Source organism: Eptesicus fuscus, chromosome 15 (genome assembly GCF_027574615.1).
Source record: "Eptesicus fuscus isolate TK198812 chromosome 15, DD_ASM_mEF_20220401, whole genome shotgun sequence".
NCBI lineage: Eukaryota > Metazoa > Chordata > Mammalia > Chiroptera > Vespertilionidae > Eptesicus > Eptesicus fuscus.
Genome location: NC_072487.1, coordinates 79,091,221 through 79,107,724, shown reverse-complemented (window position 1 = coordinate 79,107,724; position 16,504 = coordinate 79,091,221). Strand labels below are relative to the sequence as shown.

Below are 16,504 nucleotides of genomic sequence, written 5' to 3'. Positions count from 1 at the left end.
CGCCGCCTCGCGCACGCGCACGCGCACCGTCGCACTCCATGGCCCTCGCGGCGCCCCGTAGCCGCGCGCACCGCCTCGTGCGCATGCGCACCGCCGCACTCCCGAGGCCCTCGCGGCGACCCGTAGCCGCGGGTCCCTCAGAGCCGGTGGCGAGATGGCGGAGCAGCCGGGAGGAGGGCGGCCGCGCCCGGGGCCGAGGAGCCCGGAGCAGAGTCGCCGCGGCTGAGTCCCCGAGCGGCCTTCGAGAGGTGCCCGGCCTCCGGGAGCGGGGCATGGTGCCACCCGCGCCGCGCCGCCGCCGCCGCTGAGCCCGCGGGCCACGCCGAGCTCGGACGCGGGAGTGGGAAGATGTTTTCCGCGCTCAAGAAGCTGGTGGGGTCGGAGCCGGCTCCGGGCCGCGAGAAGAACATCCCCGCGGGGCTGCAGTCCATGAACCAGGCGCTGCAGCGGCGCTTCGCCAAGGGAGTGCAGTACAACAGTGAGTGCGGGCCGGCGCGGGGGGCGGGGACGCGGGGAGCGGGGTCCGCGGCCCTGGGACTCGGCGGGAACCGGCCCGGGAAGCGCCGGGGCCCCTCCGCTGGCGGGGTGATGCTGGCAGGCCCTGTCCGCTCGTCTTGGGACCGCTGAGCCCCGGCCTGCGCCGGCGCGGTGCGGGTGCCCGGCGCCTTCGCTGGGGGCGCCGGGGAGCGGGCGCTCCCCTCACCCGGTGCTTCCCGGGGACGCGGCGCCGCGGCGACCTGGGCTTGGTTTGCACGGTGACAGGTGCCGGCGGTGTCCGCTCCAGGGGCGCTCGGCGGCGCCCAGGTGGCCTCGTTGAGGGGATTCTTACATAACGTGGGGAGAGCTCCACGGCCTGTGACGCCCAGAGGGTGACGGGGCGCCCCGTCCGTGGGCTGACACCCGCGGGAGGGGCGGGAGGCCGGCCGGCTCTGGTGGGGCGAGCTGTGGGATTTTCCTTTGTTGATTTCGCATTTGACGACGGAATATCAGCGACGCCACGCACATCCCCCCCCCCCCCCCGCATTGTTTCAGAGAAGCGTTTGTGGGGGTGTGTGTAGGAAAGCTCCAGAAGGCACGGACTCGCGCTCGTTGTTGCGGGGGACCGACCTCCCTTTCCTGCGGGAGGAGGGCCTTTCCGTCCGGCTATAAATTATGTAGATGGTGCAGCTCCGGATGCCGGCGGCCCCTTGGCCTCCTTTAAGTTTCCATCTGCTGGCTCTCCTCGCGGCGTTTCTCCTCGGATGTTCTCTGCTTTCAGAGTGTGTCCCCCTCGCGCTGCGCATGTGCTGCAGGATTATGGGGGCCTTGCTCCTCCAAGGGGGGCCTTTCCGTCCATGGAGACACATTTGGGTGGTAGCGTGTGATAGTAAGAAGCTGGCCCGGAAGCCCCTTGTGCGGGTTTAAAAGGGAGGTGGTGGCTGCCCTGGCCGCTGTGGCTCAGCTGGTTGGAGCGTGGTCCCCTGCACGGAAGGGACTCGGGTTTGAGTCCTGGTCAAGGACACCTACCAGGTTGTGGGTAACCCTGGTGGCAGCTGATGGATGTTCTCTCTCTCTCATCAATGACTCTCTCGCATCAATGAAAACCATGTCCTCGAGTGAGGATTAAAGGAGAGAGGGGTTATTGTTGATGTATTTCCACTCACAACTTTGTATTTCTCTCACATTCAGAGGAGAGAATAGTAAGTCAAAATACTTATTTGACAAACTTTTAAATCTGCACTTGGATCCCGTACTTAATTTTACTGCTCACAGTTTTGTTTAAACTTCATTCCATCTGGCAAATGGCTTGGCGGCCGGTTTGCAAATTGCCTTCGCTGTCCGCGACCTGCCCGTTCCCTTCCCGGCTTTCCTGCTCTGGCGTTCGTTCATTTGCTCAGCAAATATGGATTGTGTGCATTCTGGGGGGGGGGGGGGGGGACAGGGCCCGCAGTGGGCACAGGAAGTGGGTGACCGTGGAGCCTGTCGGAAAGGTTGAAGCCACGGGAACCAGACAGGACACGGTGAGTCGGGATGGGGTTAGAGGTCAGAGCTGGCCTGGCGGGCAGAAGGTAGGGAGGGTGTGACGGGAAGGCCCGGGTGTGTTCTGTGTGTGAGGTGGGGAGGAGCACCGGAGGCCCAGCCTTCAGCCGCCCTAGGGGCTCCGTCCGTGGGCTGACACGGAGGGAGAACGCCAGGGCTCGGAGCAGAAAGTCGCGCTGTGTTGGGGACAGGCTGGGCTGCCCAGGGGCAGGGCACCCTGGGAGTTTGTTGCTGCTCGCTTGCTCGCTCTCTCTCTCTGAAAGAAAACGATTCCCTGTTTTTTCAGGAAGTGTGTGTGGCTGTGAGTGAGTGAATATTGAGTCAGGGTAGAAGGGATGCCTGGGTCCTGCCGTTGAGCCGTTTTCTGGATGGAAATGGCAGGGAGCCCTCGTCTGTACAGCAGCTGGCTTCACGTGCTGCTTCGCCAAGGGCGGCTCGGCCACTTTTGGGCGAATCTTAATTAGAGGTTTTCCAGGTGAATCACTTACTCAGCTTATTTGAGCCAATGTCTAAGGTTCTGAGATTGATTTGATTTTTTTTTTTTAACTTAAAAGTAGAGGCTAGGCCAGTGATGGGCAACCTTTTGAGCTTGGTGTGTCACACTTCGCCAAAAAACTGAGCATAACTCGGGTAGTGTGTCACTTTGAGGAAAAAACTAACTCCAAGACTCTAGTCGCAAATGTTTCATCCTCAGGAGCAGCAAACGTTTCATCCTCGGCATGCGGCCGCGTGTCATCAGAAATGGCTACGCGTGTCAGTGCTGACACGCGTGTCATAGGTTCGCCATCACTGCACTAGGCCCTAGCTGGTTTGGCCCAATGGATAGAGGGTCAGCCTGTGGACTGAAGGGTCCGGGGTTCGATTCCCAGTCAGGGCACATGCCTGGGTTGCTGGCTGGATCCCCAGTAGGGGGCGTGCAGGAGGCAGCTGATCAATGATTCTCTCTCATCATTGATGTTTCTATCTCTCTCTCCCTCTCCCTTCCTCTCTGAAATCAATAAAAAATATAAAATAAAATAAAATCCCACGAGTCAACACATTACGGAGGAGCAGGTCAGAATCAAGGCATTCGGAAGTCCTTGTGTTTTTGAAGAGGAAGATAAACTTATTAATTTTAGACTTTATTAGAGCAATGTAAACGTTAAAAACTTAAGAGATACCAAAGAATAGAAACATGTTGCAGATCTTCCAAATACCAGGAATAAAACCCCTGCACAGGTAGTTAGGGGGAGGCAGCCCCTGACAGCTCCACTCCCAACCTCGTCCTGGCCCTCGCCCGCGCCACTGGCTCCCCAAGGCACTCCTGACTGCCCCCCTTGGATGATGGACGGACGTCTTCCCTGGTGCTGAACCCCGCCTTCTCCGAGGCAGCGGGATGTCCACACTCCTGCCTAGAGTGCGGGCTCTGGCCCCTTCCCCCACTCCTGCCTAGAGTGGCAGGCTCTCCCCGACCCTGCTCTGTCCTCCCGCGTCCACACCTGGCACCAGGCCACGCCTGGCACCAGACCACTCCCTAAATACTTGTCGAGGGGGCAAAATAGAACACGGGCTTTGTGCCGTGACCCCCGCGTGTGTCTTCAGAGGCCCGGCGCTCTGCAGAACTGTGCACTGAACACAGAGCAGAGGAAAGTAGGTTAAGAGCAAACCACCAGCATCTAGGAAGCCGCCCGCCCGACTCCAGCACCCAACCTTGACCCCGGCCCTGGGTCCTCGGAGTCCAGCTCTAGGAGAGACGCTGTCCTGTGAGTGCAGAGTCTGAGCAGACGGCACTGTCAGCCCAGGAGGGAGTGCCTCTGGGGCTCTGCTGCGGAGCAGGGAGGGAGCAGAGGCCTGGTCGCCCCGGGGCGCTGATGGGCCCCTCCACCAGCCCGCCCTGGCGCTCCGCTCCTCCCGGCTCGGCTCGCCAGCCACCCAGGCAGGGTCTGGGCAGAGGAGAGCGTGTGCACACAGACTGGGTGAAGTGGAAGTTGCTTTGGTTGGGTTTGTTGCCTGATCTGCCCTCTCTCCCTCCCGCCAGTGAAGATAGTGATCCGAGGCGACAGGAACACGGGCAAGACTGCGCTGTGGCACCGGCTGCAGGGCAAGAAGTTTGTGGAGGAGTACATCCCCACCCAGGAGATCCAGGTCACCAGCATCCACTGGAACTACAAAAGTGAGGGCCGGGAGGGGAGAGGAGGCAGGGGGGGGGGGAGGGGAGGCGGCGGGGGGGGGGGGGGGGCTTTCATTCCATTGCCCTTTCTGGGCCTTGGTTCCCTGGAGACGGCATTCTCAGCGTGGTGTCGTCATGGAAACTGTACATGTGTGGGAGCGCCCTGACCTCAGAGGGCCTCTCGTGACTCTCATCAAAGTCACTTCAAAAAATAAAAAATAAATTTAAAAAAAGCAAAAGAAGCAAAGAAAAATAAATAAATAAAAAGTCCCTTCTGGGACGCCCCAGGCCCCTCCCAGAGGAGCGGACAGGGCAGCGGGGGCTCCGCAGGGCAGCGGGGTCCAGGGCTCCAGTCTTGAGCCTGGAGACCTTGGAAAGGCAAAAGCTCTGGCCTAACCCGGGACACGACACGCCCTGGGGAGCCAGGCCCTGCGGCGGCCCCTCTGCTGCGGCCTTGGCTCCATCCGCTGCGGGGCCCGTGGTCATAGCCGTCTCTACGGGTTTGCAGTCCCTGTCCCCGGAACAGACTGCACCTGGCGGACTCCCGGGCGTGGCACAGCAGGACACAGGCCTCCGCAGGGTTCTGGGTCCCCTCCGTGAGGCCAGGCTGGTCCTGGGACCTCTGCCGGGCGGTGTGGCCGCTGCTCGCCAACCAGGGCTCCTGCAGCCTCGGGGCAGCTCAGGGAGTCCGTCTCCCTCCCCTCCCCCCCCCCCCGAGTCTGGGTGAGGCTGGCAGGCAGGGGCACCTCGGTTCCCCTCAAAATTCTTAGAGTGGCGGGTGGGGGCCTCCCTGCCACCTAGGGAGGGGTTGTCCCGGTCGCAGCACGTGCAAAGGTCCTGGGCAGGAGCTGGGTCCCCTTGGGCGGCACCAGGGAGAAGCCTGTGGCCCTAAAAGCCCGTCGCTGTGGCCCAGCAGTCACGTGGGCACTGACCTCCTTCTTTTCCCGTTGTAGCCACTGACGACATCGTGAAGGTGGAGGTGTGGGATGTGGTTGACAAAGGTAAAGCCTGCCTTCCTCACACGAGCCGTCCTCTAAGAGCAGCGCCCTCCCCCCGCCCCGCGCCCGCTCCTCGGTGTGTCCTTGTCCTGGGGCCCCGTCAGCCTTTAGTGTCGGCTCTGCCACCGCCTGGCGGGTGACCTCAGCGTCCTCTCAGAGCCCAGCTAGGTCTGGTTGGTGCTAACGTCCGTTTAGCGTGTGGGCCCTGGGCCGGCTCCCTGCGCTGGTGGACGGGTGTGCACAGCAGCCACCTGTCAGGTCTGCGCTGTCTGAACGCCTGTGTCACCAGGACCAGGGCGGCGGCGAGAACCTGCTGGAGCTGAAGGAGCGGCCTTTGCTGCACGGCGCCACCGTGTGGCCCGGTGGACGGGTCCGAGGTGGCGAGGGCTCAGGGAGAAGCTGGGCACGAGGCAGAGGCTGGGTTTTTGATAAATTAACCTGTTTCTTCTGGAGGGTTGTTAATTCTGCGTGGCCTGCCACTCTGATCCTGGGGGCCGTGGCATTCCCAGCTGTGAACAGTCCTCAGCCATGCAGGGAGGGGGGCTGTGTTCCCCAGGGGTCACCAACTGTAGCTCCATGGGCCTCTCGGGCCCTGCATCCAGCTGGTCCCTCGCAGCACTGGCTCAGCCCCCTCGAGGCTGGGCTGGGACCGGGCCGGTCCTGGGAGGAGATGCCTGCCTTTAAACCGAGCCTGGCAGGGGTCTCAGGCGGTCTCACGAGCAGCCCCCTGCGCCCCTGGCCTGCCTGGGCCTTCAAGGCCAGGCCCAGGCGTCGGCAGCCTGTGGGCCTTTCTCTGAGCTGAGCTGGGCTGGGCTGGGCTGGGCTGGGCTGGAGCGGCCAAGAGGCCTCACTGGGGGCCTGGCCTTGTCTTGCTGTCTCTGGGCTGCTCTGGTGCCGGTGGAGTGGGGGGTCGGCTCTGGGGTCTCCAGTCAGTCTGGCTCCCACTGAAGATGGGCTGGGGCGGGGGAGTGGGGCGTAGGGAAGGGGTGCTCCTACCTCTGGCCGTCCTTAGACCCAGAGTCTACCTGGTAACTTCTGTGTCTTATAAGGAAAATGTAAAAAGCGGGGTGATGGCTTGAAGATGGAGAATGACCCCCAGGAGGTAAGCGGTGTCCTGCCCGTGGGGCCCTTGGTGGTGGTGGGAGGGGGAGCACTCTTCAGACCCCCTGCCTGCCTGTACCAGCTGCTCACAGGACCCTGTGCTGCCTCTGGTCACGGGGTGGCTGGGCCCCCGAGCCCCTGCCACACGGCCTGTGCAGAGTTTGAGCAACCGGAGCAGGGTTTAGGTGAACTGGCCAGTTTGTGTCCCCGTCCCAGAGGCCTCGGGTCTTAAAAGCACAGAACGTGCCTTCACGCCGTGGCCTGGGTGCCTGTGGGCGTGAGCGTGGCTCCCAGTGGGCTGCCACGTGGCCACCACCCTGGCACAGAGAAGTTGGGCCGGCAGTGGTCTCCGTCCAGGGCGGCTTCCCACTTCCTCCAGGGGCCCTGCTCCCCCTGCGCCTGCAGTCGGCCTTGGGGCGGGCAGCCTCCCCGCTCCCCTTGGTGGTAGGAAGGTGAAGTGACCCCCTGGCCCGTGTGTGGGTTACCACTGACCCCAGCACGGCAGCCGCTGTGGTCTGCCTGCTCTAGAAGGTTCTCTGCAAGTGTGCTTCCTCAGTGCTGGGACACGTGCCTTGCTGTGGGGCCTGGACGCCCACACTCCCCTCCTGGGCCTGAGTGAGGTGCTCTGGTGGCCAGCGGAGAAGTCCCACCCAGGCCAGGCAGAGGCACGGCGGCCCCAGAGTCCGAATGTTCCTGCCAGACCCTTTGAGGCAGTTTTCCGACCCACACTGCATGCATCATCTTGTGTTTTCCCGAAATGAGAAAGCCTGTTCAGCATTCCCGGGGGCCCTGCCCGCAGCAGCGTCGCTCACGCCTGACCCCCCTCGTCCCAGGCGGAGTCTGAGATGGCCCTGGACGCCGAGTTCCTGGACGTGTACAAGAACTGCAACGGGGTGGTCATGATGTTCGACATCACCAAGCAGTGGTGAGGCCCGGCTCCTCGCACCCACCCCAGGGACACGCCCCAGGTCCAGCCGATGGCGGTTCCCCCGCGTCACCACTGGTGCCAGGTGCTTCTTGAGGGCCAGCCTGGGGCTGTGCACGGAGGCAGGCCAGCTACACAACCCGGAGCAGATGTCTCGGGTCTGCACGTGCAGACTGGGCCAGCATGGGGTGTCCCCTCTGCTGGAGGCCGACGGCTCGGTGGGGCGAGGCACAAGCCTTGCACAGCCCACAGCCTTTCCTGAAAACACCGTCCAAAATCTGGTGGAATCAGGTGGCGTTTTTGTTCGGCTCCCACAACCCCCCTCTTTGATCGTGCTAGGAGGACGCACAGCTGCGATCCATCTCAGCGGGGGCTCCGAGCAGGAGCAGCACGGGGAGGTCAGGGGGCGGGTGGGGTGCTGGGCGCCTCTCCAGGAGCCACGTGGGGACGTCGAGCACCCAGAGGAAAGCGAGTGTGAGGAGCGCGTGCAGCGGTGCCCGTCCGGGGCGGCTCCCCAGGGAGGGCCTGACGGGGCCTCCACCAGGAGCCTCTGGGCTTCGAGGTGCCACCGAATGGAGGGCTGACAGCCGGGTTTAGAAATGGCCGGGGGTGTCACTCTGCCTTTTAAGTGTTACTATTATTGCACTGGAGTGCGTGCCGTGTGTGGATCCCGGCGTCTGGCACCCAGCCCGGCTCTCCTGAGCATTGCTCACGCCCCTGCAGTGCTGGCATCTCCCTGGTGTGCTGGGGGGGGTCCGCATCCGTCTCCCACGGGTGCCCAGGGTGACTCGGGTCCCGGGCGTCTGGTGTGCCCTGACCACCAGCACCCACGTGACAGACCGCTGGGTGGGCAGGCAGCATGTTGGAGATGTGGAATGGGTGGTGGCGCCCCAAGCACACGTGTCACACATACCTGCACGGAAAGCGGCAGCACGCTCCTCAGGGACATGCCAGGGAAGAAGGCGCTCGCCCATGGGCACTGCAGTGGGCCCGTGAGCCAGGGAGTCAGGTGGCTTTGCTGTGGGCTTTGGCACGGACACCCAGTGGCCACCTCCACGTCACTGGAGTGTCCTGGGGCTCCGCCGAGCAGTGACCTTCAGCCCAGGAAGAGCGGCGCTGGAGAGCTGGGTCAGGCGGGGCCGCACGTGCCTGTGCCGGTGTGAGCAACGGGCACTGTGCCCGCCCATCGGTCCAGGGCACGTGCTTCACGGGGCAAGGGTCTCGGGGCCGAACCTCAGGTGGGTCTCCTCACATGTGCCTCCGAAGGACCTTCAGCTACATCCTGCGGGAGCTCCCCAAGGTGCCGACCCACGTGCCCGTGTGCGTGCTGGGGAACTACCGCGACATGGGCGAGCACCGCGTCATCTTGCCTGACGACGTGCGCGACCTCATGGACCGCCTGGACAGGTGGGTGTCGCTGGGAGACTTGCAGGAGAGCTGGGGCTTGGAGCTGAGGGGGCTGGTGTGGGACGGGGTGTGGACTCCATGGGAGGAGGCGGGAGGGCTGAGGACCCAGCGTGGCAGCTGGCTTCCTGGCACCCGGCAGGTGGGTGAGGGGTGAGCGCACCAGCCCAGTGCAGGCAGCACCCTGTAGGCACTTGGCTAAGCGGAGCTTCCGAGGCTCAGGTCTAGGGCCAGGGCCCAAGGCCACTTGGGGGCAGTGCCTGCTGAAGGCACCCCAGGTGGGGTGGGGGGCGAAAGGGCAGCCTGGCCCAGGTGCAGTCCCGCCCCATGGCCGGGCGCTCACCCCTCTCCGAGCAGACCGCCGGGCTCCTCCTACTTCCGCTACGCCGAGTCCTCCATGAAGAACAGCTTTGGCCTCAAGTACCTTCATAAGTTCTTCAACATCCCGTTCCTGCAGCTGCAGGTGAGCCCTGCCCGCCCCCCATGGACGGGCGCTGACCCCTGCGCCATGCTTCCCTGGCCCTTGTGCCCACCCCTCTTCAGTGGATGCCCACAGCGACCCTCTGGACCAGGCCTCAGCAATAGCTGTAGAGGCGGGCCGGGGGTGCTCGGCCGGTCCCCGCTGTGCCGGGTGTACAGCCCACTGCCAGGTGCCACACCAGCTGGGTTCTTTTATAAAGCTGTAGTTTGGGGTGGTTTTTAGATTTACAGGGGAGCTGCCAAGATGGTGCCGAGGTCTGTCCCCTCGCTCCGCTTCCCCGGTGCTGGCCCCTCCCACCTCCGGGTGCTTTTGTCAACCACAGAGCCGTCCGTCCCTTAACAAACACACGGCCTAGTCCGCACTCGGCCTCCTGTCCCAGCCACACGCAGCTGTCACTTGGCTTTGGGGCAGGAGCGGTGACGCCGTCTGGCCGGGAAGCGTGACGTCCACGCGCTTGTCACCGCGTGCTGACCTAGCGCCCCTATGCCGTGTTGGCTCCGTTCTCTCCAAAAGGCTTTGGGACTCGCAGAGACCGGCGTGTTCCCTTTCCTCTCGCCTTCACGTGTGGGAGGAATCGCGGGCCTCACAGGCTGGATGGCTGGTGCTGCTCCGAGTGGCCGGGGCGAAGGCCGTGTCATGGCACCTGTTCTTCCACCCCTTGGTGTCACTCTGTCCTTCACCTTCCTGTCCACGTGGGACGCACACACAGCACCCAGGGGCTGGCGGCCCCGTGGACCCTGTACCGGCCTCAGCACGTGGTGCCACAGCACAGGCAGCACCTGTCCACACGGCTGTCTCAGGGTGGTTTGTCCTGGCACTGGCATTGTCGTCATAGCCACCCGAGCGCCTTAGGTGTCACCCGGGCCGCTGGGAGGAGGTGGTATGAACGTCCAGGTCTCTGCGTCCCGTGCTCGGCAGCTGTTGGCTCACCAGTGGCGGCCGAGTGGGGCCGGGAGGCTGGAGGGGGCGGTCACTGCCGCGGCGTGTCCCTCAGGTGTCCCTTCCTTCCGCAGAGAGAAACGCTGCTGCGGCAGCTGGAGACAAACCAGCTGGACATCGACGCCACGCTGGAGGAGCTGTCCGTGCAGCAGGAGACCGAGGACCAGAACTACGGCATGTACGCGGCCGGGCCGGAGGCGGGGCGTGGGCAGGGCTCAGGGACGGGCCGGCAGGACCACGCCAGCGGCAGGGTCAGTGTTCGCAAGACAAGGGCAGCACCGCCGGCACAGCAGGCCCGTCGGCCGGGTGACCTGGTCCAAACATCCGAGTCACTTTCGAGGTGGGGGGTGGGGGACCGGGGGCCGCTGTGCCCAGCGCCTGGGTCAGGGTGCTCTGTCATTAATGCCAACAGTGAAATAGTCGGGTAAAGGAGCCCTTGTCTAGAACACGTAGGTTGGATTTTACGTGGGAGCCGCCTGACGGGGAGCTTCCTGGCCTCCCCACCAAGCTCGTTGGGCCGGGCCCTTAGAGGTGTCCTGACGGCACACCTCCTCTGGGCCGAGGGCACGACGGAACTGGGGTCACCAGAGAAGGCTGCTCGGGGGACACGGCACGCAGCAGCCTGGCCTGTTGGCCACGTGGTGTGTGCGGTTCCGCCCGAGGCCTCAGCAAGACGTGTGCTGGCTGAGGTTGCGCCCGTTTTGAGCTTGGCTTCCAGGTCGGGGCCAGCGTAGGCTAGGGTCCTCAGCTCCTTGACCGGGGGGAGGGGGGACTTGTGGGCAGGAGTGAGACCTGGTCCCTGACAGCAGAGGCTACAGGGGGGCACTGCCCCAGCCCTGCCTTTGCTCAGCAGCCTGTGCCTCCAGCAGGTCAGCCGATTTGGGGCGGGGAGGGGGCTGGCCTGGCTGAGGACTCAGTCAGCATCGTGCTGTGGGGCCAGAGGCCAAACTCCACTCCTAGCCATGCCATACTCCTACCCCGAAGTCCAATCTAAGGGGGAGGGGGACCAGCCTAGACGTCCCTCCCGGTCCCCACAGGCCCCATCTGCAGGCAGCAGGCTTGTCTCAGCGCCAGTCCTGCCGTCTGCACGCAGGGTCGGGGGCGTGGGTGGGAGGGCCAGGCTGGCCCGCGGTCCGTCTCCTCCCAGCCCTCTGCCTCAGGGAGGCTCTGCTTGACGGCAGGGTTCCGAGGCTGCTGGGCCTGAGGACAGGGACACCTGTCACCAGAAATAAGAGGGAGAGGCAGGGAGGCAGCTTCCTCACTCCCGCCTGTGCCCCCAGCTTCCTGGAGATGATGGAGGCACGAAGCCGAGGCCACACGTCCCCGCTGGCGGCCAACGGGCAGAGCCCGTCCTCAGGCTCCCAGTCACCTGTGGTACCTGTGAGCGCCGTGTCCACGGGGAGCTCCAGCCCCAGCACGCCCCAGCCGGCCCCACAGCTGCCCCTCCCCACTCCCTCAGCCTGCCCCTCCCCCCCATCCCCCTCAGAGGCCCCCGTGCCCCCAGCACCCCCCGTGGCCCCCGCTCCAGCCCCGAGACGCAGCATCATCTCCCGGCTGTTTGGGACCTCGCCAGCTGCCGAGGTGGCCCCTCCCCCCCCAGGTAGGCCCCAGGGGGCCCCTCAGCAGGTGTGGGCAGCCCAAGTGTTGATGGCACCATCACCCTGGCCCTGTGAGCTCCCCCAGACTGGGACCGGGTCCCCTTCCTCCTGGGTGGGCAGTGTGACGGCCCAGTCACAGGCCAACCCCTGCTTGCGTCCTGGCCCTGCGGGCACAGATCCGGTCCCTGCTGCAGAGGCCCCGGCGAAAGTCCAGGATGTCGAGGAGTTTGTTCCCGGGGACGGCCTTGACCACAGCTTCCTGGACGACGTGGCCCCCCCGAAGGAGGAGAGGACAGTTGAGGCTGAGGTCCCTCAGGACAGCGACAGGTAAGGGTGGTGTCAGCCACAGCCCTGGGCCCTAGACGGCACCTGTTCAGGCAGCAGCCGACCTTGCCCTTGGCCCCACCCGCATGGCCTCCCTCCTGGGCCCGCTCCAAGCACCCCAATCTCACCATGTCCCTGAGAAACGCACAAGGACACACCCTGCGACCCCCACCCCGCACCCCACACCCTGCAGGAAACGACACCCCCTCCTGTGGCTTCCGCCTCTGGGGCAGCCCCCCTGCCCTTCTCCTTGGACCCACCTCCCGCCCTGCTGTGGCCTCTGCTGCTGCTGCCACACGTGGGCCCCGCAGAGCAGCTGAGCCTGCCCAGAAGTGGGTTCCCCTTCACCGTGAGCCCGCCATCAGTGACCAGCCCTGTGGCTGCCAGAGGTTCCAGGACCCCGGACCCTCTCACGACCTCTGACCTCCCTGCCCCTCCTTTGCAGCGACGGGGAGGCCCCCGGAGGGAACCCGATGGTGGCGGGTTTCCAGGACGATGTGGACCTGGAGGACCAGCCGCACAGCAGGCCCCTGCTGCCCACGGGCCCCGTCTCCAGGGAGACCATCACTCTTCCCAATGAGGAGGCAGCAGGGCCCCCCACGGCCGCTGCCCTGGCCCCCCAGAAGTGCTCCGAGCCAGAGACCAAACAGTATGTGGGGATCCATCCCAGGGGAGCGGCCCCAGGAGGGAGGACAGACGTGCCCCTGACCGCTTCCTTGTCCCGCAGGCCCTCAAAGGCCCCGAGGCCGCACCGGCGGGCAGAGCCCTGCGGGCCCCATGCAGCGGGCTCCTCTCGGGGGCCCAGCGGGAGGGACGAACTGGCGGCCTCGTCAGAGAGTGACGCCGAGGGGCCCATCGCTGCGCAGATGTTGTCCTTCGTCATGGACGACCCCGACTTTGAGAGCGACTCAGACACGCCACGGAGAGCGGTGAGGAGCCCAGGGCACGTCGGGCGCAATGGCGGGGAGGGTGAAGCTCCCGAAGGTTGGGCAGCATCACCGTGATGCCAGAGCCCAGGCCTGGCTGCCCGTCACGGGCAGAGGGGAGGGGCTTCCGCGTCCTGGCCGCCACCCTCAGGCATTGCTGTCCCCTTCCCCTGGGTCAGGTGTGGGGCCCTCGAGGAGCCTTGTCACCTGCCCAGGAAAGGGAGGGCCTAACTGCACGGTGGCCCCACCTGCCTGCTCCTCCAGGACGAGTTCCCCGTGCGGGAGGATCTCTCCGACGTGACGGACGAGGACACGGGCCCTGCCCCGGCGCCCCCGCCCCCCAGGCCCCCGGCCCCCGCCTTCCGAGTGAAGGACGACTTGGACCTCTTTGGCCTGGGGCTGGAGGAGCCCGGCCGCAAGGCGAGCAGCGGTGAAGGTAGCCGGGCCGGGGCCTCACCCTGGGGTGCCCAGCGGGGCACGTGTCTGATCCCCGCCTGCCTGTCCCTCTTCACCTGGCGGGGGGGGGGGGGGGTCCTCAGAGCAGCAGGGCTGTGGGTTCCCGGAAGCCTCAGCCCTGCTGGGGTCCCGCCTGGTTCTGATGACATCCCAGACCCGGGCCAGGAGCAGGCCCGAGAGCTCTGTGTCCCCCAGGAGGCCTTTAGTGGTGCTGCTGTGAGCCGCCCAACGCCCTCACGAGCGAGTGCAGCCCCCTGGACAGCGTGCATGGTCTCCTGGCCTGTCCCCGCCTTCCATCCTGCGCTGCGTGCGCCCAGCTCTGCCCAGCCGCAGTGTCACCTGGGACCTGTCCCAGAAAGGAGCGGAAGGGGCCTTCCAGGCTTGTCCTGGATGGAGTGTGCCGGTCCCCGAGGGGCTAGTCCCGCAGGCAGGCTGGGGGGCGGCGGGGCGGGCTGAGGGGGAGCTGACGCCGGGTTCCTCTGCAGATAAGGAGGGCAGGCCTCCCTCCAAGGAGAAGAAGAAGAAGAAGAAGAAAGACAAGGAGGTACACCCCTCCCAGGTGCCCTGCGGGTGGGGGCTCTGGCCTGGCACCTTGGCGACGCCATGTTGCTCCCCCAGGAGGAAGAAAAGGCGGCCAAGAAGAAGAGCAAGCACAAGAAGGGCAAGGACCGCGAGGAGGGCCGCGAGGACCGGAGGCAGCGCAGGGGCAAGAGGGCTGCGGACGAGCTGGAGGCCTTCCTGGGGGGCGGGGCCCCAGGCGGCCATCTCCGCGGGGGAGGGGACTACGAGGAGCTCTAGACCTGGCACGGGGTGCACGCACACTGCACACGCGCTGGGGCACCGGGCCCGCCCCGTGGAGGGTGGGCAGCAGGCATCGGCCCTGTGGCTTCTCAGGGAGGGACGAAGGCCCAGGAGTCCAGCAAGGCTGTTTACAAGGCAGAGCGCCCTGGTCACACCCAGCTCCTCCTCGCCGGCCACCGCATGCGGGCAGCGCGGCTCCCTGGCTGCAGCTCCCTGGGCTGCGCACCGTGTCCCGGCCCTCTGGGCACCGCTGCTGCCGACGCCGGGCAGTGCCGGCACATCCCTGGGGCTCCTCCCAGGCTGGTGTCCAGTGTCGCACCTGCTGGGCGGTCACCAGTGGAGCCAGAATGTCCTCACTCATTTCCTTTCCTCCTTCCACACTCAGCTCCAACCATAAAGCTCTCCTGTTTTAACGCTGGTCTCTGTGCTTCCTGCTGCTCCGCTCCTGGGCGGCCCTGTGACTGGCCTGCAGGCCCCGCTGCCCGGTCACCGCAGGTCCCTGGGAGGCCTGGGCTCCCTCCTCTGGGCCGAAGGGCCCTTATTCCCAGAAGGGGGGCCGCTCTCGGGTAGGAGGCCTTCCAGCCCCACGGGCCAGGAGTGGCCTTTGGAGGCCTTGCCGTCCGGCCACAGAACCACGTGCCGTCCAGGGTGAGCCAGCTCGGCCGGTGTCCGCACGTCTGTCCCCGTCCACCTGGGCCAGGGCTGGGCACTCCATCCAGGAATACACGGTGCCCAGCCCTGAGCGCAGGCTGTGTCCTTGCTCCACTGGCCTCCGCCCACCCCAACAGTTCCCATGGGAACAGCTCTGATACAGGAGCTGCCCCTTCCTTCTCCCAATTTCTGTTCCTAGACTTTTGAACCTGGCGTTGGGGGGTGGGGGGCAGTGGGATAGCAGTCACTGGGCAAGCACCGAGCTGATACACGGAGGGACTCCCACAGCTTGGGAGATCAACCATTTTTTTAATGTATTTTTATTGCTTTCAGAGAGGGGGAGAGAGAAAATCAGTAATGAGAGAGAATCATTGATGGGCTGCCTCCTGTACACCCCACAGTGGGGGTCGAGCCTACAACCTGGACATGTGCCCTGATCAGAAATCGAACCATGACCTTCCGGTTCACAGGTCAATGCCCAACCACTGACCAACGCAGGCCAGGCAGGTCAACCATTCTTGTGGCGCCCACAAATGTGGGGTTGTGCTAATATGTCACGACCTTGCCCAGGGCCCCACATTTCATGGTCCCACTCCTGCCCAGCTAGAATGTTCCCTGGCTCAGCATCTTGGTGGGGGTGGGTGCTGGAGTGGGCCTCCTGCAGGCCTGCCCAGGGCAGGGACAGCCCCTGCCTGCTGGACGCGTTGTGGGGGCGGCGGGGCAGCAGGGCCCTTCCTGGCCTGGGAGAGGCTGGCATCCTAGGGGAGGCTCCAGGCCCCGTGCAGCTGGGGCCATATGGCCCCGGTACCTGCAGAGTTTGGCGCCTCCACGCTGCAGCAGAGCCAGCAGGGCCCGAGCAGCCCATCTGCTCCTCCCCGGCCCGACCCAGTGTGGATTCCAGGAGTGGTGCTGGGGGTGTCCGATCCCTGGCCGGAGCTCTGCCCCCATGTCCTGCCAGGCGGGAGCTGGCGGCACCAGCAGGTCCTCTGGTTAGAACCCAGGCCTGCACCCTGCGGGTACTGGAGGGCACAGCACAGTGCTCAGCCGGTGGCCACGTGGGTCCCGGCCCAAGGCGCGGCCCCTTTAAGTGCAACGCCACCGGCCACCAGCGGGGGCAGCACCGAGCCGCCGGCCTCCGCTCGCTGCCTGGAAGCTTCTGCCGGTGCCGGGGCCGCGGTGCGGGTGCGGGACGCGCGGAGTGGAGGGCGGTGGGCGGGCTCGGGCCTGCATGACCTGTCGCTTTGGCGGGCAAGCAGCGCTCAGGTAAGAGGTCGGGGCTGCTGCCCACGAGTCGTGTCTGGCGGGGGCGGGGGGGAATGGATGTTCCGCAAGGATGAGGGGTCCACGCCGGCCATCCCACTCGGTGGCTCGGGGTGGGGGCTGTGGGCCGGGACGTGCCATGGGGGGACTGCCCCCAAGTCATCAGGCCTGGGACCCAAGCGGGGCAACCGCCCCACCCCCAGGCGGGGGCACCCTCACCGCGGCAGCGCCAGGCCAGGCTGTCACCTCCCTGGGGCGGAGCCTCGCCCTGTCATAGGCCCCCAATTCCGGCCTGACTTTGCGCTTAGGGGGGTCGGGAGGGGACACGAGGGGGTGGTCCCACAAACCAGGACGGAGTTGGGTGGATGCGAGGCTGGGGACGGGCACTCCCGCTGGCAGGAGGCCCCGCACCCTGGGACGGAGGGTCTGACAGGTGAGGGCCCAGCCTCCCGTCCTCGTTCACCCTGAGCCC

The 16,504-nt window shown here is 65.5% G+C and overlaps 1 protein-coding gene across 3 annotated transcripts; it reads left to right on the top strand.

Moving 5' to 3' along the window:
* Positions 1 to 102: 102 nt before the first annotated feature.
* On the top strand, positions 103 to 14,534 carry RABL6 (RAB, member RAS oncogene family like 6). Of its 3 annotated transcripts, none has more exons than XM_054726767.1 (15): positions 103 to 478; positions 4,037 to 4,171; positions 5,122 to 5,169; positions 6,216 to 6,268; positions 7,101 to 7,192; positions 8,459 to 8,599; positions 8,954 to 9,059; positions 10,091 to 10,194; positions 11,297 to 11,616; positions 11,791 to 11,941; positions 12,384 to 12,587; positions 12,666 to 12,867; positions 13,129 to 13,284; positions 13,806 to 13,864; positions 13,939 to 14,534. In XM_054726767.1, the coding sequence occupies exons 1-15, from the start codon at positions 349 to 351 to the stop codon at positions 14,516 to 14,518; spliced, it is 2,481 nt and encodes an 826-aa protein (XP_054582742.1). In that variant the 5' UTR covers positions 103 to 348; the 3' UTR covers positions 14,519 to 14,534. The 3 variants fall into 3 exon arrangements, with proteins under 3 accessions (XP_054582742.1, XP_027982959.1, XP_027982958.1); XM_028127158.2 differs by having other exon boundaries at positions 13,129 to 13,300; positions 13,939 to 14,202; XM_028127157.2 differs by having other exon boundaries at positions 12,384 to 12,867; positions 13,129 to 13,300; positions 13,939 to 14,202.
* The last annotated feature ends 1,970 nt before the right edge of the window (positions 14,535 to 16,504 follow it).

Bases quoted from the DNA above. Each gene is read 5' to 3' on its own strand.
- RABL6 (XM_054726767.1), top strand. From the start codon at position 349: ATGTTTTCCGCGCTCAAGAAGCTGGTGGGGTCGGAGCCGGCTCCGGGC. The intron at 11,942-12,383 runs GTAAGGGTGGTG...CCTCCTTTGCAG, and splicing joins GTCCCTCAGGACAGCGACAG to CGACGGGGAGGCCCCCGGAG. The intron at 12,588-12,665 runs GTATGTGGGGAT...CTTGTCCCGCAG, and splicing joins TCCGAGCCAGAGACCAAACA to GCCCTCAAAGGCCCCGAGGC.